The sequence below is a fragment of the Schistocerca americana genome, chromosome 7 (genome assembly GCF_021461395.2).
Source record: "Schistocerca americana isolate TAMUIC-IGC-003095 chromosome 7, iqSchAmer2.1, whole genome shotgun sequence".
Classification (NCBI taxonomy): Eukaryota; Metazoa; Arthropoda; class Insecta; order Orthoptera; family Acrididae; genus Schistocerca; species Schistocerca americana.
The window spans coordinates 444,390,115-444,416,237 of record NC_060125.1 but is presented as its reverse complement, the minus strand read 5'-3'; the positions used below and the strand labels follow the sequence as shown (position 1 = coordinate 444,416,237).

Below are 26,123 nucleotides of genomic sequence, written 5' to 3'. Positions count from 1 at the left end.
GGGAGTAGGCAACATCCCATCAGAACTATTGGTAGCCTTGTGAGAACCAGCCATGACAGAACTCTTCCATCTGGTGTGCAAGGTGAAAACTGTTAAACTTCAAGAAGAATATAATAATTCCAATTCCAAAGAAAACAGGTGCTGACAGGTGTGAATATTACCAAACTATCATTTTAATAAGTTATGGTTGCAAAATCCTAACATGAATTCTTTACAGAAAAATGGAAAAACTGGTAGAAGCTGACCTCTGGGAAGAACAGTTTCGATTTTGGAGAAATGTAGGAACTTGAGAGACAATATTGACCCTACAACTTCTCATAGAAGATAGGTAAAGGAAAAGTAAACCTGCTTTTGTAGTGTTTGTAGACTTAGAGAAAGCTTTTGACAGTGTTGGCTGGAATACTGTCTTTGAAATTCTGAAGGTAATAGAGGTGAAATACAGGAAGTGAAAGGCTATTTACAACTTGTTTAGGAACCAGACGGCATTTATAAGAGTCGAGGGGCATGAAAGGGAAGCAGTGGTTGAGAAGGGAGCTGTCACCTATCACTGACGTTATTCAGCCTGTACATTGAGGGGAAAAAAAAGAGTAGGGTTAAAGTCTAGGTGGCATAAATAAGAACTTTGAGGTTTGCTGATGACATTGTAATTCTGTCAGAGACAGCAAGGGATTTATGAGAGCAGTTCAATAATGGAATAGACAGTATATTGAAAGGAGGATATAAGATGAACATCAACAAAGCTAAATGAGGATAATGGAATGTGGTCAAATTAAATCAAGTGGTGCTGAGGGAATTAGATCAGGAACTGAGACAGTGGAAGTAGTAGATGAGTTTTGCTATTTGGGCAGTAAAATAACTAATGATGATTGAAGAGAGAGGATAAAAAATGTAGACTGGCAGTGGCAAGAAAAGCATTTCCGAAAGAAGAGAGTTTTGTTAACAGTGAATATAGATTAATCTTTCAGGAAGTCTTTCCTGAAAGTATTCGTAAGGAGTGTAGCCAGGTGTGGAAGTGAAACATGGTTGATAAACAGTGTGGACAAGAAGAGAATAGAAGCTTTTGAAATGTGGTACTACAGAAGAACACTGAGAATAGCTGGGTAGAACACATTACTAGTGAGGAGGTACAGAAAAGAATTGGGGAGAAGAGGAGTTTCTTGCACAACTTGATTAGAAGAAGGGATCGGTTGGTAGGACATGTTCTGAGGCATCAAGTGATCACCAGTTTAGTACTGGGAAAAGGGGGGGGGGAGTGTGTGCAGTACAAAGTGTAGAGGGAGATGAGACATGAATGTAGTTAGCAGATTAAGAAGGATGTAGGTTACAGTAGTTACGCGGAGATGATGAGGCTTGCACGGTATAGAACAGCAGGGCAAGCTACATCAAACTAGGCTTTGGACCGAAGGCCACAACAACAATTCATTGTACTCCACAAATGAATTTCTTAATAGGTAGTATCTGTATTTGGTTGGGTGACTTATCAAACTTTATAGTAGATTAATATTTAACAAAACAGTTATGTAAATGACGAGCTTGTAGCCATGATTTTTACAGAGAAAATGTGTCTTGACACTACCCGGCAGATTAAAACTGTGTGCTGGACCTGGACATTAACCGAGAACTCTGTCTTTTGTGGGCAGTGCAGTTACTGACTGAGCTATCCAAGCATGATTCATGACCCTCTCTCTCAATTTTACTCCTGCATTTCTTGCTGAACTATCACTCCTGAATGAAAGGATGTTGCGGAGAGAAATGTCTTAGCTGCAGTCTAGGGGATTGTTTGCAGTATAATTTTTTCTCTCTGAAGTGGAGTGTGTGCTGTTTTGAAACTTCTTGGCAGTTTAAAACAGTGCTCTGGAACAGTGCCTGTCTCAGGCTGGAGTGAGGTATTGGGGAAAGTAAAACTCTTTGGACAGACCATGGTAGCTAATCTGGTACACAAACATATACAACAACATGAGTAATTAAATCAAAAGGAAACTTACTGTCTGTTCTTCTGTATTTATTTAGTCTTCACACCTTCCTAGTCGCATTTAAACTGTTAGTAATGTACATGACGGAATTTATTTGCTAATGGAACAAGTTTCTTCCAAAACCCATACCTGCAGCACTGTACTGTAACAGAAGTAATCACACTACTCCCAGTACATGTGAGAGTGTTGTGTATGCACTTAGGTTTGTAACATGAGTGTCATTTGACTGCATAGTGTGAGTGCATCACATATTACTGCTATCCCCCCCCCCCCCCCCCCCCCCTCTCCCTGCCCCTCCGTTCTCCTCTTCCATTCCATTTCAGAACTGAATTCAGGAAGAATGACTAGTTAGAAGCTTATATAATATTGAATTTCTCTAGCTTCACCACTAATTGCTCTCTTGGGATATGCATTATTGATAATTTTGATAATGCACACTACCTCTCTTATAACATCTGTCAGTGAAACTGGGTAAGCATCTCTTGGACACTCTGAGAGTAGCTAAATGAACATCTGACAAAATAAGGAGCCATTCTTTGAATCTTCTCCACCTTCTTTCTTAATCCTATCAGGTAATGGGCCCAGACTGATAATCAGTGTTGTAGAATTGGTTGGATGAGAGTTTTGTGAGGTATCCCCACCAGGGATAAATTACTCCTTTAGGATTATTCCAGTAAATCTTAATCAGGCATCCACTTCTCCTACAACTAGTTGTTAATGCTTTTTGTGTGTTAAATTGCCTCAGTCACTTGTTTTACATCTACATCGAAACTTCCCATTTCACCTTATGGCATGTGGCAGAGGGTACCCCATACCACTACTGGTCATTTCCACTTGCAAATGGAATGAGGGAAAACACTGCCTATATGCCTCCATATCAGCACTAATTTCTGTCATGGTCTTTATACACAATATATGTTGGAGGCAACAGAATTGTTCTGCAATCAGTTTCAAATGCCAGTTCTCTAAATTTTCTGAATAGTGTTTCTCGAAGAGAACATTGCCTCCCCCCCTCCCCCTCCCCCCACCCATGGATTCCCATTTGAGTTCCCAAACATCTCCGTAACACTTGGGTGTTGTTCGAACCTACCAGTAACAAAACTAGCAGCGCACCTCTGAACAGCTTTGATGTCTTTCTTTAATCCAGCCTGATGCGAACCCCAACACTTGAGCCATACTCAAGAATAGGTCGCACTAGCACCCTATGTGCATTCTCCTGTACCGATGAATCACACTTTACTAGAATTCTCCCAATAAACCAAAGTTGATCATTTGCTTTCCCAACCACAATTTTCATAACACTTTGCAACAATACACACAGATTCTGTTGCCCTTCTTCCACAGCTGGCAGTATATCGTGTAAAAGGGCAAGCTGAGTTTCATAAGAGCAATGTTTTCTAAAACCATGCTTATTCGTGTCTTGTTCCAAGATATTTTATGTTTCTGAATTTCCAGTGATCGATACCAATGGAGTAATCAAAAAGTAAAGAACATTCTTCCTTTTTATGCATCTGTGTGCCCGTAACTTCTGGACTAATTGGTAGTGTCACTGCCTCAGAGTCGGAAGGTTCTGTGTTCGATTCCCATCTGGGTCAGAGATCTTTGCTCGAGGCCTGGGTGTTGTGTAGGTGTGATCATCTCATCTCACCTTCATCATCAAGATGCGCAAATTGGTGAAGTGGCGTCAAATAGAAAGACTTGCACCAGATGGCAGAACATCCCCAGATGGGCTCTCCTGGGCTGTAATGCCATATAATCATTTCATTATTACATTTGTTTATGTAGAGGGCTGAGTTGGTTAGCGAATCCAGTTTACTGGTGAGTAAGTTTGAGTTTCCAACTAGTGTGCTCCCTCTATTTAGGCCTGGTACTGCTCTATAAGGCAACAAGTGAGTCAGAGGCCATCTGGAAGAAACAGAAGTAGTGGATATTTGACTGAAGAAGAGGTGGCTAGACATGAGAAAACAGAGGGTGGCTCAGTCAATGAAAAAGAGAAAATGGATGTTCACACTGTTTGTTGTGGTATATTTCATGTGCCACATGGAGCAGCATTTTCTCTGGGCATACTATTGCATTATAAGGCATCCACAGTGATGGAAGAGATTCATTTTGTGCTATGGAGCATAAAAATAATTTATCTCAATTTTTAATATTTTTTATATCCAACCAGTTGTACTTTCTGTTTGTCACTAATTGTCATAGATTTAAATGCCAAAATGCTTCATTCTCAGCATATAATATGGTAGCAAATGTGTTACCCACCTGCATGTGTATTATGTAACCATAAGGTGGCATCTGTCTATCATATGTTAAGGCTACACCGCAGTTGCCACTAGTGATCACTTCCATTGTAGCTGTACTGTTAATGTCAAAAACACCTGTACAAGTGACAATGTGTTTAGGATGAAACTTTGGTGTGGATTTAATTTGTGTCTTTACATAGGAACAAAGTGAATTTATGGTAGATTTTTTGACAAAGCTTAACAGTTTAATGACTAAGATCCATGGTAGAACGATATTTAACCCAGGCATGTTGAACTATAATGAATCGAGCAAACCAGTGGTTGTAGTGATCTAGAATAAATGTTGTCATTTGCATCTTTTACAACTGCAATGAAAAAAGTTATCCCTGATGATTGTGAGTTTTGTAGTTACACATTTTATTTCTGAAATGTATTAATCGTATCTTTAATGTTGTCTGTAGGGGAATACCACTGGTATCCAAGAATCGGCATGAAAGAATTACTGCCCTGGCAGATCACTTGGCAACATGTGACTATGACTTTGTGTGCCTACAGGAACTATGGTCAGAATATGATTACCACTTTATTAAGGAAAAAACTGTTGACTCCTTACCATATTCACATTACTTCCACAGGTATGCAGCATCTTCCATCCTATTTTTAATACTTCAAAAATCATCATTTGCAAAAGGCTTAATTACTTTCATTTGAAATATTTGTTGCATAATGAAGTAATAAAACACTTTTGTTTCTTCATATTTCTGCCAGTAGTTTTTATCTATTTGTAGTTTTCATTGTTGTTTAATTTTAAAGCAAGCAAACCCAGACTCTGAACAGAGTCAAAAAATTGTAAAAAATTAATCTCAGATTACTTGTTTTATTTTTCATGAATTGTGTATTTCTCTTTAGATCAAATTTCTTAAATTTTGTCTGTAGTTAATGTTTTTTAAGTATGTTAATGTAACTAATAACGAATCTCTATTGTTTAGAGATAATTGTTTTTGATGTATTTGTGTTATTACTGATCTACAAATAGGATGTTGATTTACTGTAACAGCTTTCCATCAGTATTTACTCCTTAGCAATCAGTGTAATGTGTGTACAGTAATTTTATTCACCAATATATCACTGATTATTACGTTCTTTTGTGTTATAAATAGGTATTACATGAATTCTTAGATTTTCATTGTGTTCAAGATTTAGAGGTTTTGAACTAAAATTTCCACTGTCCCAGGCCAAGGAAAAGCAAAGTAAGTTTCAAAATACCTTGTGACTCAAAAATGTAGTAAGTGGTTGGATAAACCATCCAGAAAAGTGGAAAGGGAAATACACAAATAGTAATATTTATAGCATGAATCAGAAATGGAATTTTCAAATGGCATCCATATCTCACAAAACTAAGTTATATCAAAATTGAGAAGAGAAGACATTAAGTAAGGATATAAAATAAATGGGGCAAGCAGGAACATGAAATACGGGAACTTGTAGGAAGTAATGAAAGGGTGGCACTGTAGGCCACGATAAAAATTCTCCCCCTTTTATTTTGTTATCTACTGTGGCCACAGAGCAATTTTGGGCAATATTTCCTTAACTATTTGGAGACCAAGCTCGAGCATAGCTTGGGTTGCAATTTTGTTTTAAAAGGACCGTTCCCGAGCATAGGTCGGACCGCAATTGTCTCGATGTACGAGCCACCTATCGCTTGAAAATTGGGCTCATTTCACATGAGAATAATGTACTGATGTGTCATGACCTGCCCCTTGACTGGTGCTGCCTTCTGTTGCCAATTTCTAGAATTATTTTGAAAGAAAAGTTAGTGAACGTAACAGTTGCTGTCGTGAGTGGCTGAGCCAGTATGATCATGTTGTCGTAATTTCGTGTGCGTAGTCGTTAGGTCTCACAGTTTGCTGTAATTCTGCCACAAATAAGTCACATTTGTTGAGTGAGGAAGAAATTTTGGAAGCTCGATAGAAAGAAGTTACTCAAGTAACTCATGTTGCACTATACGTGTTATCATTGTTATTTTAAAATTTGTAATCTATCAAAGAACTAAAGTCAGTATGAAAACTTAGAATTTTTAGTGTGTATTATACACCAATTACATATGTGCTAGTAACACTTTAAGAAAAACATAAATGGCTGGTTTCATACACCTAATATTCTTCTACATGGCTGGCCTCCAAAGTGTTAGGTCCATTCTATTTAGCAAATTCTATCAATGTGTTACTCTCTCACATTTTCCGCACACCAAATTCACAAATATTTTAAATTTAGTAGAGCGAAGAGTCACTTAAGAAAGAACTTGTTGTTATCATTTCAAATATTTTTCATTAATTCATTCTTTCATTCATTGTGTTCCATAGATCCCATCAAGAAGGAGAAACATGAGGGATGTGGAATGTATAAGTGTATACATTAGCAAAAGACTACCAGTTCGTAAAATCTGACAGCGTGTTAACAACAAACTATCACTATCCTGTTTAGTACTTTCTGTGCTTTTCGCAGTGAAATGTAATACAAAATAGCAGGGAAATGTTATTTTTAAGGGAAAAATGCTGCTGCTTCCTCAATTATATTAAATTATATAGCTGCTGTTTATATCCTGTTGGTATGTAATTATTTGCTTGAATACATCAGAAAGTAAATAATTAGCCAAATCTGTAACAACAAAGATCTGTTTACAATAGGTACAGTTTTACAATAAACATTGATACTTGCCATGTAGTTAACAGGAATTTTCAATCCTCGAGTCTAGATCAGTTAATTTGTTGATGTGGCTAATGTAGTTTGTTTTCAATTTTCTTTTGAGTTGGAGTGTTTCCCTATTCTGTGCTGTACGTTAGATGAAATTTTGTAGGAGCACTTTGTGCCCCGGTATTTAACTCCACTCTGAATGTTAGACCTGTTGGCAAAGTAAACATGAAAATTAGTTTCGAATCTTGTATTGTGAGTGTGCATATCACAGTTCAGGATAAACTAATTTTTTACTATGAGTTGCAAATACTATTAAGGAATTAACGTATTGGGAAGTGAGCATAAAAATTTGCTATTCCATGAAGATGCCCTTGTAAAATTTGTAGTTATATATTTTACACTGTTCTTGCTGTACGATTCTTCTGAATAAATTCTTTATTTATTTTAGGTGCATTTCCATGAAATGAATTCTATAAGACAACAAGGAATAAAAATATCTCAAATAAGACAACTTATTTGTCTTTAGGTCAACATAATAATACTTCTAAGTACAGAAGATGCTGTACTAAGCTTCTTGCCTAGTTTACTGGTGTGGTGATTCCATTTCTACTTATACAGCTGGACCCCAAGTAATTTTGTAATTTTATACACCAGTGGTCAGTGTAGTGCATGCGCATTCATTTCAAAAGGTCATTTTTGCTTTTTTGAAATTGCATAATTTGTGTCTTTGTGAGACAAAGACTTAAGCTGAAGCAATGACTTGGGGGTGGGGGGTAGTCCTCTTTGGACCCATGAAAAGTAGGTAATTTCAATGATAATTTTTTTGTCAAGTAAACTAAAACGTAATGCTAAAGCTGATGATATGGTTTTATTCTTTACACTTTTGCCTTTAAGAAATGATTTTTTTATGTCCACATTGGACGTTCCCTGTAACCGTTGCACCAGGCGGTAGGACCCCTTGCGGCCAGAACTTTGATCACCAGCAGGGATTCCCAAAGTACTCCTATAGGACCTGTAACATAGTAATTTTGTGCAAGTCATTTTTAATATATTCTCTGTCAGCATACCTTGGATAATCCAAAAATATCAAGTTTTAACAAAATGGGGATGTGTTGAAATAAATGTAGTTTTCTTCGCCCACAAAATTGAGACAGAAGTGTGTACCAAAAATTTGAAGATATTGCAAAATGACTATATTACTTGATAGAGAAAGCAATTTAGAGTTCCAGCATCAAATGCTGATCAGAATCGTGTGTGCAGTTCTCCAGTTATGTTTCCTGCCAATTTGAAAAATATGGTTTCAAGAAAATGCAGTTAAAGTTTTGGGTTACATTTTTTGTAGTTAAGTTAAACATGCCGCTAGTCAATGATCCCTGGACCATACAGCTATCCTTCCAGTTCCAAAAGCAGATCCTCCTCCATCTTCCTCGTGGCCATGGTGGTCCTGCAGGCCTCTTTGGCAGCTTCTGTTGTCCGTGCTCTGCTTGCCCGAGACACTTTTCATCCGTAACAGGCTGATCCAATTTCAGCTTTGAACAGTTTCATAATTTCATAATGCCTGTTGGGATGTGATTGAAATTACATGCCAACTATTTGTTTCCTGCAGTGAATTGTTTTTGGAGACACTTTCCACAAATCATCATGTAACTCAATAACAGAGTTCCTGGCAAACTTGGGGTGACACTGCAGTAAAATAGACATCCAAGAGAACATTTTAATAATAATAAAATAAAATAAAATAAATATACCAGTATTTGCAAAGAGGACTACCCCCTTGAAGTGTTTGCTGTATTCTGAGATGAATCCGGTACAGTTGACTTTGAATCCCTGTGTCGGCAGCAGATATTATGTTCAAACAATCCTGTTGGAAGAACATCTGCAACTGAGCATTATACTAGAGGTTGAAAATACCACTCCAGTTGTAATTTTCCTTTATTATCATGACCGGTTTCGGGCTCTCATAAGCAGCTCTCAGGTGTCGCAGCTGTGCCGTGGCCCCCCGAGCCCTGTGGCGGACTTGTTCTAGACGTGGTATGCTACCTATGAGCAAAAAACGGGGGGCGGGGGGGGGGGGGGGGGCACGGTGTGCTGCCTATAAGCGCAGAACAGGGGGCTCCCTGTTCTGCACCCATAGGTAGCACACCGCGCCTAGTACATGTCCACCTTGGCGCTCTGGGGCCAGAGCACAGCTGTGACGCCTGAGAGCCCTAAACCAGTTGTGATAATAAAGGAAATTTACAGCTAAACTGGTATTTTCAACCTCTAGATATTATATAGTTATTTAGCCATTCTGTAAAGTCATTTGAAGGTCATTTGAGCAGGTTGCAGATGAGCGGACCCAATTCTGATCCTTGAGGGATCCAACAGGTAGTTTCTTTCCATTCTGAGTTTAGTTTTGTTATTTTGTTTTTATGAGACAGTCTCTCAGTGTGACTGTATTTTATCTTTTGTAAGCAACACACCACCTGCACAAGAGGGGTGCTACTAATCTCATAACATTTTAGTAGAGTTTTCTAGTTTGCACAATTAAAGGCATTGGCGAGCTCACAGAATATACCAACAAGACAAATTCTCTTGTTTAGCTCTAATATGACTTCAGTTGTGAGGTCCAGAGCTTACACTATGAATCTGGTACAGTTGTCTCTTCATAGCACAGTGTACTTGAGTCTTAGGATTTATCCATCTATTCCTATTGGTTTTTGCTCAATTTTTAATAATGGAAGGAGTAGAAGTAACAAGTCGTCATATAGTTGGGGCATTGAGTTGTCAATGGGCATAAGCATTGGGGAACCTAGTGCCAGTCATAGCCAGCTGACAGAAAACATAGGGAATTTGTGTAGAGATTTTGATGAAGATAATCAGGTATTTAGAGTAGGAGGAGCAGGAAGCAGCCTGGCTAGCAACTTACTGGATTGCTTCTGGCGAAACAAAGTCTCATATCTGTGCTGCACCTGCTGCTGCCTTTTGAAGATGGGGGTACAAAGATCTCAGTGTGCAACTGATTGGAATGGGGGAGGACAGATTAACGAGCATCCTGCAGAAAGTGTGGGGGTTGGTGGGGGGGGGGGGGGGGGGTACAAGGCAAAAATCCACATGATTATTGGCGTCTGAGGGGCACATCATTAGATTAGAGTCAGGTTATGGACAGACAGCCTTGAAAGAAAAATATATGTAACAGTTTCCAGAAAAGTGAATTAATTTCTTTCATCAAAACATAGGGAGCTGAATAACAAGAGAGATGCACTTCTTTTATCTCCAGAAACTGTGGATAGTTCTGAAGTGATAGATGTTCTGTGCCCCTCTGAACACCAAGCAACGGTATGAATGGTGAAGATAAATGCCAGCATAATTGTTTTGTAGAATTAACATGGAAAAAGAGAATTTGCTATTTATAAGTCGGGTTATAAAGTTGAAAATATTGAAACAATTTTTTTGTAGATCAAAAACTAGAAGCATGTGCTTGTGAGTTGTTATTGCAGAATGCTTCTCCGGCAATTGTAATGATCTACAGACCCCTAGGAAACTTTAAGCTAATTGTGAGAAATCTAGATGCATTATTGAGCTACCTCTCAGACAAGAAAAGTAGTTTATGGAAATTTCACTGTAGATTTCATAAAACATACAGAAAGGGAAAATGAACTGGAATCATTATTATGTGTTTCAAACTGATTTCAGTAGTTGATTTTCCAACTCATGTGGAGCAAGACAGTAAGAACCTGATTGAGAACATTTTTATAGACAATGCTCTGGCTGACACAATTAATGTGCACCCAGTTGTTAATGGACTATCTGATTGTGACGCACAATTAATGGAAATGTACAATATACGCCCCCAAGGCAGGTTCATACAAATCAGTGAGACTTGTTAATGAGAACACGACACAGTGTTTTAAGAGTAAGGTATGGGGTGAGGCATATAGCGAAAGAGTTGCTTATGTCCAATTCAATTTATTCCATAGTAAATTTGTGTCAGTATTTGAAAGTAGCTTTCCTAAAAAGTAATCAAAAAATCCATTAAAATTTAAATAAGCCATGAATAACTAAAGGAACTAAAATTTCATGTAAGAGGAAGAGGTAAATTATATAAAGGCCAGAACAAGTCATGGTCCAACATAACTTGCATACTACAAAAAATACTGTAATATTTTAAGGAAGAAATGTCCAGAAGTATTCACAGTTTGACAGAAATTAATAATTCAGATGATAAAATTTAAACCTTGTGGGATGTTGCTAAACGGGAGACAGGACACCCAGTCAGTTTACAAGACAACGTAACAGTTAAACTAAATGACAATGTTGCTACTGATGATTCAGGAGTTGTGAGTACTTTTAACAATCACTTTCTAAAAGCAGCAGCAAAAATAGGATTAGTTCAGTTGAAGAAGCAAGAGAATATATTAAAAATGTTGTTCCACAAAACTATAAGGAACTAGAAGTAGAAAAAATATTCTTCCTTGAATTAATAGAATTGTAAAAAAAAGAAAGAAAGCAAGCTTGGGTGGTATTGATGGAATTTTAAACAGAATTCTGAGAAGTTGTTATAACATAATAAGTAACGTCCTTTGTGATATATGTAATGTATCACTGACAGATTAAAATATGTCATTGTTAAACCTGTCCCTAAGAATGGTGACAAGGAGGCTTAAATAATTCTCGTCTAATTTCTTTACTGACTTAATTTTCCAAAATATTCATAGTTGTAATATGCTCATGGGTAGTATACATTTAAGTCGAAACAAATTACTAAGCATTTCACAGTTTGGATTCCAGGAGGTTTGCTTAACTGAGAATTCTGTTTGTACATTCATCCACAAAATATTACAAGCCTTAAGGTGAATATTAGTGCCTGATCAAGAGAAAGTTAAATTTAACATATTTATATCCAGTTTTCCCTGGAAGTATGCGAGGTAACAAAACAAAACTTTGTCAAGATATAGACTCAATCTTATACATTCACTGATCTACTATCAAGTATATAATTTTGTTAGGAAATAAGATATGAATTTTTGAGTGAAGGTCTTAAAAATGTATGTAATTTTTTAGAAAATATTTTTTTTTGATCAGACCATGGGTGTGATCTCTACCATTGCAGATCCACATAAACGTTAGATCACTGTCAACAATAAGTAAAAAGATCGCAGATTCAGCTTAAGCAGGTATTGAGATCATGGGAAACATTTGCAAGAAAAGTAGTTTCTCAGAAATCACACTTGAAAATTGAAGTAAAGGAAAGCTGACTATTGAATGAAGAGAGAGCCTAAAACACTCTAGCCTTGTAATCTTCATCATCTGGAGGATCAACCAGAGGCAGTCTCTTCCTCCATCTGAGGGACCTGGATGCTTCTGTTGTATTTTCAAGCATAATTTCTGCCTTGGAGACTCGCTGTCCATCCAGTTCTTGTAGGGTTGCTTCTATATTAGGGAGCCAGACTTAATTCCAAATTGCTTCAGAACCTTTTATTCTGCCTGCATTTCCATCATTGAAGGTGATCACAGCATCGTTGCCCCCAACCTTCTGTGTTTCCGAGCCCACATGTATGTTTTTCTTTGTTTTCAAGCCCACATGTATGTTATTGGGCACCCTGGTCCATAAACATTGTCTAAAGGCTCATTTACATTTTTAGTTTTTTCTGTGAGGCATTTCTTCGGAAGATGTGAATGTGCCAGATCTCTGTATACTGGCTTTATTACTGCTCCAACACCTTCAGGGATGGTGTTCCTATGGATACATTTGGTTCCTGCTACCTCAGCTTTGCAGTATTTACACCAGTCAGTTAAAGACAAATTGTGTACTGGCTTCTCATCACTAGATGTCTTGTGGAAAAACATTGACCATACAACTTTTCTCATTTCTTCCAGGTTGTTTGTGTTCTTTCTAATGGTTTGGCTATAGTATTCAATTAGTTGATTGATTGTTTCGTCAGTCAAACACTCTCTAATAGTCTCGCCATCTTTTTGCTAGAAAAGTTCTGTCTGATTTTACACAGACGAGTACTCTTTCATTTCTGAAAATGACAGACACATTCTAACTTTTGTGGTGTTTGGTCATCATAGAGCTGGCTGTCAATTACTAATATGAAAGAATTTGAATTGCCATCACCAGTGAATTTAACATAGCAGGCCCCATGTTGTTCTTGAGAGTGCTGAAAGATCGTTACTGCTCATACACTTTCCATTCCTCCTCATATTTACAACAGTTATGTTCATGCAGTTGTTTCTTTTCATTATTGGTACCCGCTTCTGTGCATCCATGGCAATATTTTGACAATATTTCAACATCAAGCACCTTCTCTGTATCAATACTTACAGCAAATGTACAAGAGTTTTTAGATTTATGGCACCTTTTTTTTTACCATGATTTGTCAAATGCTATGCAAATGTCAACATTACCATCAATTTCTTCAACTGCTTCCACTGTTTCAGATTTCATTGATTCTTTTGCAGTTACTTTTAATTTTTTCCCCTAAAGCATCTGTGTATCTTGAAACATTGTCAGGGGGTATGAGAAATTCAGAAAAGCCCACAAAGTTTTTCCAGCCCTAGGGCCTTACTGGTGAATCTCCAACCCATAGAAATAGCTAATGTTTGTCTCAAAAAGGTTATTATTTTGACATTTTTGAGGTGTCTAAAATTCTTTCTTACTCTCACAACTTCAACAAGAGGCTTCCAAACTAAGAAATAAACTATTTCATTTGAAAACATTTTCAGAAATTATTCTCTCTCCCATCACACAAATTACAACATAGAGTTTGATTAATTACAACATGCAGTTTGTTTAAACATTGTTTTTAGTCAACTTAAATCCAGTGCTTCATTTGTGACAGTATGCACTGGTACACTGTTGTGGTACCTCTGGCATAAAAAAAAATCAGAACCACAGATTTTGAGATGTAATACAATAGAGCTTTCACTGCAGTTGAAGTGATGTAAAACAAATGTTGCATCCACAATTTTAAAATGATGAGAAAAGTGTTAAAATATTATTTTAAAAAGTCTAAATTTCAAAACAAACCTTGGAAGACGACAGTTCTGTAAACTCTGTTCTTAGAAATCAAGCACTACTTAAACCTAATATTAAACTGATATCACTGGCACTGGTTTCACTGTACACTTTATTACTGTTCACAAGCTTCTTCTGGGAAGCACTTGGTGGTGAAGAACTTTATTGAGTGTTGCTTGCCCTAATCTCATTTTCTGGGAGTGACCTTCCAACAAGATGTATTCTGTAGTGTCTATTTCTCTTATTTCTCGTCTTCTTAAATATTCCCTTTGGTGGAGCTATATTAAAGAGAGAAACACAACACAATGAGCAACAGGTCCAAATATACACAACAAATGGTGTAATGAACCTTACAAAACGTGGATGACTATGCGTTATATCAAAAACAGAAAGTGATACCACAGCAGCCAATATAGCCAGCCTATGCAGCAGGATGTTTACTATAAATGAACATAAATCACTGCCTTCCAGAGCAAACATTTCCCAAAATATTTTGTGCTAACTGAACCTGTATAAATTACTTGAGCAATAAATTATTTCAAAATAATTTGGAAATGATCAAAACCAATAAAACCTACATCAAATTAAAGAGAAACCTCCAAACAACAACTTTCCATAAAAAAATAAAAATTGGCATTTGATATTCACACCTCCTTTTGTACTTCCTTTAAATAATAAAATTTTGCCAGTTGGTACTTTTTGTGATCTTTCCAAGGCAGTTGATTGTGTGGATTATGTTACTCTCGTAGAAAAACTTAAGTTTTATACGAATGAAAATATTACTGGTTTGAATCATACATAACAAACAAAACGCTAAAAATTGTGCTGAATGATTCAAACTATGCTGGAAGGGTTGAAAATTGTAGTGACTGGAGAAGAATCACAAAGGGAATCTCTCAGGGTCAGATTTTTGGTTCACTCCTGTTCCTTATACCTTTGTGTGAATGCCTTCCATTTAAGGTTTAACAATCAGTATTTATGCTTTCTGCAGCTGATACAAGTGTTATAATAAAACCCAATGACTAGAAAGCAACAGAAGAGATTGTTAACCATGTTTTTCAAAGATTATCTGAAATGGGCTCTTCCCAAATTTTGAGAAAATATATTTCATTCAGTTCTTTTCAACAGATGGAGCCATACCAAGAATTGATATAGCATGTAAACTGAGAGAAACATATTACAGAACTCCTTGAACAGTTAAGTTCAATTACTGTTGCTCTTCATATAATTGGTAGTCTAGAAAACAAACAAACCTATTCACCCAGTAATGTCTTGTGGAATAATTTTATGAGGTAACTCATCACTTAAAAAGAATGTATTGATTGCAAAAAGTGAGCAGTAAGAATGATATAAGGTGTGAAAGTTAAAACTTTCCTGACATGCAGATTGTTCTATAAAACATTGAGAGAACTGCTGGATGTCTGTAACTTGCTGGTACTGTATTTCAGCACAGAGTCTTCTGGCCATCTTCAGCTGAATACTGACAAGCAGTACACTGAGCTCCCCTATGTAAGATCCTGCCAGCACATGCGTGGTGTGTCTTAGTTGACATTGCACAAGCATTGCTTGAGTGCATGCTCTTTTGCAAGTTTTTTTATAATCACGAGTGCTCGTTCCTCAGAGACTTCCATAAAAAGATTGGTCATGATAGGAGACAGCTATTTTAAAACCAACAGTATTTTGGTGATAGGGTGACGACACTTTTATAATTTGGCCTTATGATTTGTACATTCTCCAAGAGTTCTTCAACATCTAAACTCCATATGCGAAAAAATTAAATTTCCCATGTAGATGGAGAAAGATGGTTGCTTTCCATCTTTTGACACCTTGGTGCGAATTAAGAGTGACAATACAGTTGAGCATTCAGTACTTCGAAAGGCTGCTCACACTGACCTTCATTTACAATGCACTGGTTGCCACCATCCTGCACCTTGACCCACCGAGCCCATGCCATCCTAGATGCCAACTGTCTGCAAACAGAACAGGAATACCTGCAAACTGTGTTCCTGAACAATGGATATTCGTCTCAACAAATACAGAGTGCTACAGATGTACAAACAACAGAACAAGGAAGAGGATAATGCCTTCAGAAGGTGGCTTGTCTACCATATATTGGAAATGTTTCAGCTGAAATAGGTAGAATATTAAGAAGACATAAAGTTAAAATAGTCTTCTGACCTCCTTCCAAAATATCAACACTTTCAGGATCTGTTAAAGACAACTTACAGTTGTGCAAAGCAGGTGTTTACAGGAGTCTGTGTAAATGCGGCAAATTTTATGTTGGGTAAACGACACACTGTGCAGGATTGCATTATAGAGCATCAGCGACATACTTGCCTTCTCCAAGCAAATAAGTCTGCTATCACTAAACACTGTATTCCCACTGGTCATTCGATGAAATATAATGAAACAAAAATTGTGGCCCATAGGTCAAACTTTTGGAGCTGTCATCAATGAATCAGTGTAAATACGACTGACTGAATCCTTTATGAATCGAGATAGTGGTTCCCGATTAAATTCTGTGTGGAACCCGATTATAGAAAAACTTTGTGCTCTGCCTAATTGGTGTCATCCTGCTATCTTACTGTGCGAAGACGATCATTTTGATATAAAAGAGGCGAGATTTCCCCATGAAAGATGTGCAGAGTGGCACACGGACTTACAGCAAAAGCATATATGCTCAAGCAATGCATGCGCAATGGCAACTAGGACACCACGCATGTGCTAGTGAAATCTTAAATAGGGGAGCTCAGTGTATAGCTCATCAATATTTATGTGAAGATGGCCTGAAGACTCTGCACTGAAATATTGTACCAGCAAGTTACAGACATCTGGCAGTTCTCCTGAAATTTTATAGAACTATGATATATGGGGTTCACCAGCAGTCATCGTGTAGGTATCTCATCAAGGAGTTAAGCATTTTAGCTGCATCATTACAATATGCATATTCACTAATGATATTATCACAAATAATCCATGACAATTTGAGAAGAATGGTAATGTCCATAGCTACAACACTGTAGGAAAAAGTGACTTTTATTACCCATTATTAAAGCTGTAATTGGCTCAGAAAGGCTTGCACTGTGCAGCAGCAAAATTTGGTGTTCGTTTGCCTGATAACATAAAATGACTGACAGGTAGAAAAGCAAGTTTTAAATTGAACCTAAAATCATTTCTCCTGTACAACTCCTTATATTCCATGGACAAATTTCTGTTTAAATACTAGTAGCCTGAAATATTTAAAAAGTAGTCCTAAAGTTTAGTTGCATAATCTGGACTAAAAATTAATGTGTTAATTAGTGTTAACACTAATTATGTATACCTATCCTGTAAACTAACTTGTTACATGTCATTTCGATAAAAGAATTATTCAAATGATCTAAGAAACATGTAACCTTTCAGTGTCTGCTTTCTGTTTTCGATCTTTCACTTGACTTTGTGTTCCACCAGTACTAATTGTCCAGTATGCCTCCCATACGAATACATTAAAAAGTGACAAGATATTTCTATACAATTGCAAAGAGGCAGAATGGGTAACCAGTACTTCATGAGGCAACGTTCCAGTACTGCCAATAATCACCTTACAAAACAAAAAATTCTACATGTGGATAGATTGAAAATCTACTCACCAAGTGGTGGCAGGAGGAAACACATATAAAACTACATCTGGTCAGAGTGTTGAATGGAAGGAATAGGAGTGAAGGGAAAGTATTAGAGAGGTTTAGAAAAAGGGGAGAGTTACAGAAAAGTTGCCCAAAACCTCGATTCAGGGGAGACTTACCAGATGTGATGAAAAGAAAAGACCCGGGGTTCTGGGTGACTTTTCCATAACCTTCCCAGTTTCCTACACCTTGACAGTCCTTTTCCTTCATCTCTCTTCTTCCCCTTCAATTCTTCTGGCAGAAGTAGGAGCTACTGGTTCCCAAAGCTTGCACATTTTCTTAACTTCTATATTTGTTTCTCCTGCCACCGCTTGGTGAGTAGATTTTTTATTGGTCATATTGAACTATGGGGAACACCTGATGCTATCTGACTCCTTTGTGACTTTATGGTGCAGGACACAATGTGTTGCTGGTGAAACATTGTAGTTATTAGTGATTCACATGTGGCAGTACTTTTTCGCACAAAAAAATGCAACCAGCGAGCGAGTAGACATTTTCTCACGAGTTACAGAAACAACACACCTCATGAATATCAGCACTGTGGAGTTTATAACCTCCTAGCTCCAATGGGAGGGGAGATTATTTTGTGTGGCAGCCTTTATGCCAATTAATATTGATTTATTTTGATGGTATACTCCTACGTTTTGAACTATTAGTTCTTTCCTTGTGGAAAAAAGAGGCAGTGTTCAGAGGAAGTTAGAAAGGAGGGTCAGGTAACTCAGATGTTGAAGGACAAGGGCAAAAATAGATATTTTTTACCATCAAAGAATTATACAACATATCTGCCATGAAAAGTTCACCTTGGCCCGCAGCCAAAGTGGTCTGTGGAGAGTAGTTAATCGCCTGACATACATGTCATTGTAGAACATTTTCTGAAATACTTAAGTGCTGCCGTGTTTTGATAGAAGCAGATTATATTTACAAAGAGTGTATGAGAAGATTATAATGCTGGTGCCACATTCATCAATAAGAACAACTACAAAAATAACAGCAGCAAAAGTTGTGCAGTCATTCAACTAGAAGCACAGTACTGATTGAATGTTTCATGATGAATAGGAAGATCGTGCCAGAAAGTTAGAAACCAAGGCAACAGAGATCTTAAGGAAGATCTCAGTTCCGATTAGAAAGGGGAGTTTAGAAAATGGTATTACAATGAACTGCATCACATGTGGAAAAGGTATCAGTCATTGGGTGAAAATTTGGGGCCACATTGTAGATTTTTTGTGAAAGCATTGGAACATAATCATAACATGTGTTTCATATTAATATGTAATTAATTTTCAATCTCTTTAATACAATGTTTACAATGTAGTACAACATTTACAGAACAGATGAATCACAAGTTTGCAGTGTCATTGGTCACTGAATGTCCAGTTGGCCAGCTAAATAATCGTTTTGTGCCCTTTTTCATTTTCTAATCGATGCTGCCAGAGCTTCACATTCACTTGACACTGGACTTTTTATGCTTTTTGAACTTCTTTCATTGCAAAATTTTGGTTTCTATAATTCCAAATGTATTTATGAGTCATATGAGATGAGTTATTTCATTATTTTTTTAAAATTTTCAATGTAATACCTATTTTCTATTATATTGTGGTGAATATTTTCATTGCCTCACATTGGCTCCGGGTAGCCCTGTACTAACACTTCACAGTAATATCTCAATCAATTTCTTTGCTAAATGAGTTGCCACACAAGACCAATTTATAAATTAAGACAAAGTTAATTTGTAACAATCAAGTACATGGTACAATGACATCACTGGCAAAACAAGCACTGTGTGGCAAACATGTATATATGTTATCTATCCATTGTGGGGACGTTGAGAAGGTGGCTGAAAGACGGAGTTGCACCGAAAGGATTTTGCCCTAATGGAAATGGGTTTTTCTGGTACGTTGTTCAGACAAGAGCATTAAGGCCAAGAAGAGAGATGAGGGACAGGGTATGTTGATAAGACAGCATAGAAGACAGAGAATGTGGAAGTATGTGCACTTGTCTGCACGCAGCCTGGATAGCTGTGCATATTATGGTGAAATAATGATCAAAGACTCGAACATCACAGATATAACGAACACAGGGATACGTAACCTTCCAGGATAACATCACTGTAAATCAATAATTGGTGGTATAAGTGTCTGTATAAGTTTCTTTTTGAGGTTGAGAAGGAAGAGCTTGTTATATTTTTGTAGGGCATTTAGAGATGATGGTGCCTTGTTGCGCATTGTAGGTACATGCTCAGTCCAATTTAGATTTTCATCTATCATTATTTCTAGGTTGTTTGCTTAGGGGGAGAAGTTGATATGTGTCGTATTTGCAGTTAAAGATGCTAGAGATTCCCAATATTTCAGGCTGATGAGCCTAGAACGACCAACCAGTACCACATGGGTTTTGGATGGGTTAATGACAACCGGAAGTCATCAGGTTACATAGGGTATTTGCAATAGGACATACAATGAAAAGAGTATATAGGACCTAACTCTGAACGATGTGGACACCTGATGCTATCTGACTCCATTGTGACTTTATGGAGCAGGACACGATGCGTTACTGGTGAAACATTAGGTATTTGTAGTTATTAGTGATTCAAATATGACAGTACTTTTTCACACAAAAAAATGCAACCAGCTAGTGAACAGACATTTTCTCATGAGTCACAGAAACAACACACCTCATGAATATCAGCACTGTGGAGTTTATAACCTCCTAGCTCCAGTATGTGTGTGTGGGGGGGGGGGGGGGGGGGAGATTTCTTTGCTTGGCAGCCTGTACGCCAGGTGCAAATAAATTATTTTCAAGCCTTTGATGTGTAGCCTGGCCTACATGACAAGCGTGTTGTGGGAGTAGTATTGCCTGCTTTATTGAACTGTATCGCAGTGTCAGTAAACATGGCCGGGGACAGGTTGAGATGGATAGAGGAGATATGGACAGAGCAAGGGGAAGGAGGAAGTAGACAGAGACAGGGAGAAGATGGAGATGCTTGTGGCAAGTGGAAGGTGTACACGGTTAGAAGGCAGGTGGGTAAGGAAGAGGGAGAGACAGATGGAAAGAGAGAGAGAAAAAAGAAGATACGGCCACAGGGAGATGGAGGAAGATATGCTCATGGTGAGGGGGAGGAAATGGACAAAAAAGAGGGGAAGGTAGAGATAAAGATAGAGAGCGGTTGGGTAGGTGAAGACAGACAGATGGAGGGGGCTAGGATGAGGTGAACAAACAGAGGGAGGAAAAGGTTGATACAGAGCGGAGGAGGAGAATGTGTTCGCTGTCTGTCTCATATGCATACAAAGATGACACCATAGGGAAAAGGATAATATAAAAAACAATGGAGACTTTTACTTATTTTCTGAAAAAGGGGAGAGGGAGGTATACTAGCACATGTTTCACTGAGTTTCAGCAGGATCTTCAAGAAGTCAGGCTCTCATATTAAGACATCCCAGACCACGACCTATTCAAGAAGAAAACTGAAACACACCAGTACTTACAATAAAATTCAAAGTTCAAAACTGGCAAGATATATGCTGAATAAAGAAAGGAGGCTCACAAAAAACAAATGAAAAAGTACTGCATGCAAGCTACAGCTAAAGAATGACACAGCTGTAGCAATATAGTCCATAGCTGACTCAAACTAAAGTAGAAGAAGAAGAAGAATTATTATCATAATTGTCACCACCACCATCATCGCTACTGGCAGACCATTGGGTACACTCTGAGCTGCATGCTTTGTATGAAGTGATGTTATAGTATGGCTGCTGCTGGTAATATCCCTTAGTCACATGTTCAAAAGTAATATTATATTATTAAATTATTATGCCTTTGGTCAATTCTGAAAATTTCTCCTGCTTCTCTGTGTGTAATGATATGTGTGGCCTAATGACACCAGCAGTTTTGATGCTCTGCCTTTTACAAACATGGGGTTTTAATATATGCAGAGAAACCTTATTTTTGTAAATGGCAGAGCGTTGAAACAATTCTTCAGTTATGGAACAGAGATCAAGATTTAAAGTTGCTGTAACGTGAAGGACTCTGACCTGGTAAGAGCAATTTTTTTTACTCTGTTTGAGTGTTTTGGCATAACATGATTAATTATATGCATTTAATTCCAGAGCAGTAATTAGTGGCTTTCATTTTAAAGACAGCATTGCAACCCAAAGACAAAATCCCATGTTGAGTTCCAACAAGGTATACAGTTAATTTCAGTGCACACAGTAAGAAAGCTTCCTTTTGTTAAAAGATAACTGTAAAAGTGATGTGCTCTTGGAGTTAGTTACACACAAAAAAGGGATGAGCGTGTTGATTGATAAATCTTTGACAGAGCTCCAGTAAATGTGCATTCAAAGCAATATCCTGGCTGCTCATTTGCTGGTCGTTGTGCTCATAGAGAAAATGCGACGTATGAAAGTGCATTGACAGTTTTAAAAAATGGTTGTGTCAGCATACACGTTTCTTGTGCAAACTGCATTTCATTATGTAAGGTGAAGCTGTCATCAACACAAATATTGGTTTGGATACTTTACTAGAGAAAGTAATTGCCAGAGGTGAAAAATCTGATACATGACAAAAAAATCCTAGGAAAATTTGGGACACAAGCCGTGGCCTTTGGATTTGTAGTCTGGTACTTACCCACTGAGTTACTAAACCATACATTCACGTTGTACTGACTTTTAATGTATAAATGTAAGTGACCATTGCCCATGACTCTTAAAAGCCATGGGCAATTCTCACTTACATTTGTTCATTGAAAATCAGTACACTGTGAATGTATGGCTTTCACTATGTAAGGTGAAGTTGCCATCAATACAAAAGTTGTCTTTTCCTCCTCCTCTTCCTTTTCCACCTCCATCTCCCCCTCCCCTTCCCCTTCCCCTACCCCTTCCCCTACCCCTTCCCCTTCCCCTTCCTCTCCCTTGTTGTTCTTCCTCTTGTGCACAACCTTCCTATTATTATTTTTGTTTTGCATACCATCCTGGAGATGGACTGGTTGCATATTTGCTTTTGAAGAATAAGCTCCATATTGCTAAAGGACTTCCAATCACCTGTGAAATGCTATCTTAGTTGAAACAAAATATCACAGTTTTATTGACAACATTCTGAAATGTGTATTTATTGCTGAGGGATCAATTACAGTCAGTGAGGCAGCAGGAAGCTAATTAAATCTATTTTATGGTATTTTTTGATGGAAGTTATTTTAGAGTGTTGATGACACCTACAAATTATCTCTCCCATGAATGTCCACCAGCCCCTGTCTTCTAGGGTGTAAGGTGACATTTGTGTGAACACACATGTATTAAACTGTACTTGAAACATTTATAAGAAAAATATTACCGGTTTCATATTGGGCTGGTACTATAAAAGATAGTTTTCTAATTAATAAACATAATAATATGAGCAAATAATCATTCAACTGACCAAATGTAAACAGCTGGGCATGGTATGCTTGAAATAAATAAAGTGAGCAAGGGCAGTGGGTCACTAGCTTTAGTAGTGGTGGGGAACATTTGTGACTTTCTGTAAGTTTTCTGTTCTACTAGTGCTTTCTACCCTTATGAAATTAAGGTTCATATCAACATTTTTTGTTTGCCATCTGTATAGTTTAATGGTGCTTCTTTCAGTGATTGCCAGTTGCCATAATGCTGTACGAATAGTCTTCATTTTGCAGTACGTACAGTATTGTGTAATGCAATATTAATCAATTGATTATTGACATCTTCAACTTTTTTAGTCCTGTCTTCCTCAGTTGCGTGTAATATTACGGTATATTGATAATTTTTACTTATGGACCATCTGACAGCAACTGAATAAAACACAATTTTAGTGGCATACGCGTTTCGCCTTTATTTTCTGCAAGGCATCATCAGTGGCAGGTTGCGTGGACAATTTCTTACATATTACGCTCCTGTTGCATTTTTGGTGTTGTTCTTCATCTTATGAATGCCAATTTGCAGTTTTTTCCCCACATTCCACAGCACTATGAACTGAACACTTGTTTCAATGCAAACCAAAACATTGCATTGAAACAAGTGTTCAGTTCATAGTGCTGTGGAATGTGGGGAAAAAACTGCAAATTGGCATTCATAAGATGAAGAACAACACCAAAAATGCAACAGGAGCGTAATATGTAAGAAATTGTCCACGCAACCTGCCACTGATGATGCCTTGCAGAAAATAAAGGCGAAACACGTATGGCACTAAAATTGTGTTTTATTCAATTGTTGTCAGACGCTCCATAAGTAAAAATTATCATTATACCGTAACAAATGATTATTATTTATTCCTAATTTCATTTGTATATGATTTTATTTCTTCTTTTTTTATGCAGTGGTGTGCTGGGCTCCGGTCTCTGTGTTCTTTCACGATTTCCAATAGAAGACGTTTTTTTCCACCAGTGGCCTATGAATGGATATATGCACAAATTACAGCATGGAGACTGGTTTGGTGGTAAAGGTATTGGTGTATGCCGTATCCAACTGGAAGATGTTTATGTGAATGTGTATACTGCTCATGTAAGTTCACTTTCCTTGCTAAAACTTCTTGGTTTTGGTCAGTGAGAATATGAGTAAAAGAACTTCAATTTAAGTTTTGTGTTCTGTGCAGTATGATGATGAAGATGCACACAGTCCAGTTCAGAATGAATGTACTTGTTTGATGAGGCTTACATATTACTTTCTGCAGAATACTAAAGCATTACATTAAAGAGGTCCATTGCTGCAATATTTGGCTGTTCAGTGTATCAGAAAAATTGGATTTCCCACCCCAAGAGAAGAGCTTTACAAATTGAGGAAGACAGTAATGCAGTGACCCACCTCTAGTCCTTATGCAAGCAGTTCTTAAGCTTGGAACTGATTTGGGAGAGTTGTTGAATGTCCTCCTGAGGGATACTGTTCCAAATTCTGTTCTATTGGCATGTTAGATCATTGGAGGGCCCTGCACAGAGTGCTCCAGACGTTCTCAGTTGGGGTGAGATTCCGCAACCTTGCTGGCCAAAGAAGGGTTTGGCAAGTGTGAAGGCAAGCAGTAGAGACTCGCTGTGTGTAGGCATGCATTATCTTGCTGAAATGTAAGCGCAGGATGGCTTGTCATGCAGGGCAGCAAAATGGGGTGTAGAGTATTGTCAGTGCACTTTCGTGCTATAAGGGTGCCGCAGATGACAACCAAAGGGATCTTGCTATGAAAAGAAACGCCACCCAGACTATCACTCCTGGTTGCCGGGCCGTATGGCGGGCAACAGTCAGTTTGGTATCCCACTGTTGTGCGGGCAATCTACAGACACATTTTAGGCCTGGAATCTCATTGACTGGAGTAGAATTGTCTTCAGTGATGAGTCCCCCTTCAAATTTAGCCCCGATGACCAATGAAGACGTGTCTGGAGATGGCCCAGACAGTGGTAGGACACCGACCTTACTGTTGGCCACCATATGGCCCAACAGCCAGGAGTGATGCTCAGGGACGCTATTTCATTTCATAGTAGGACCCCTTTAGTTGTCATCCACTGCACCCCTACGGCACAGCAGTACGTCGATGATATTCTATGCTCTGTTTTGTTGCCATTCATGGCCAACCATCGTGGACTTATATTTCAGCAAGGTAATGTCTGCCTACACATGATGAGAGTTTCCACTGTTGTGTTCGTGTTTGCCAGACCCTACCATGATCAGCAAGTCACCAGCTCTCTACCACCTGAGAACATATGGAACACTCTGGGCAGGGCCCTGAACCAGTTAGGGATTTTGACAATTTGACGCACAAGTTGGACAGAATTTGGCATGATATCCCTCAGGAGGACTCTGAACAACTCTATCAATAAGTGCCAAGGCAAATAATTGCTTGCATAATGGCCAGATGTGGACCGACATATTATTGTCTTGCTCAGTTTGTGAAGCTCTTTCTCTTGAAAACATTATCCAGTTTTTTTCTGCCACTGTAATCATTTGTTTGTCTGTACATGTACATCTCTATTGATTTCCATCCTATTTGGATAATTCCTTCATGGGGAGGTTTTTTATTAGTGTGTTACTGATCCAATGTTGAGTGTGACATAAGAATTGTGTTACTTTATGAATTCTATAATACAACATAGTTTTCTGTTTGTTTACACTTTCATATAAAATTATGAGAGTTAGCTGAAAAATTTTCAGTTTGACAATAAAATGCCCTTTTTTCTACACATGGACTGACAGACATACTAGATATGTTCCTGTCTTGAATCCCAAGGACGTATGTCGTTGTGTTCTTGAATTCAAACATATGTAGTATTCATTTAAATTCATCTTTTACGTTGTTATTTTGTGAAAGGTAATGTTTCAATTGTCCTAATTGCACCGTCTTGGTTAGAGATTGCTGAAGTCCTTTAATTGATATTCTTGTGTGACATGCATGCCAGCGTTACACGAACTGCCTCTATGCTATCGGTATTGTTTAATTTGTTTCCCTCTGCATCAATGCCATATTTATATGTGTCCTTACTGTCTTTGTACCTTTATAAAAGCGTATAATAAGTAAATATATGATAATATAGATTATAGACATCACTCGTTTAATTGAAGAACTCAGTAGGTGT

General features: G+C 37.8%; 1 protein-coding gene across 1 annotated transcript in view; it reads left to right on the top strand.

The window, feature by feature from the left end:
* Positions 1–26,123, top strand: part of LOC124621957 (putative neutral sphingomyelinase) — a 101,389-nt gene that overhangs the window by 12,991 nt on the left and 62,275 nt on the right. Inside the window, exons 2-3 of the mRNA XM_047147484.1 lie at positions 4,678–4,851; positions 23,886–24,069. Of these exons, the coding sequence (XP_047003440.1) occupies positions 4,678–4,851; positions 23,886–24,069 (358 nt within the window). The remainder of the gene's footprint in view (positions 1–4,677; positions 4,852–23,885; positions 24,070–26,123) is intronic.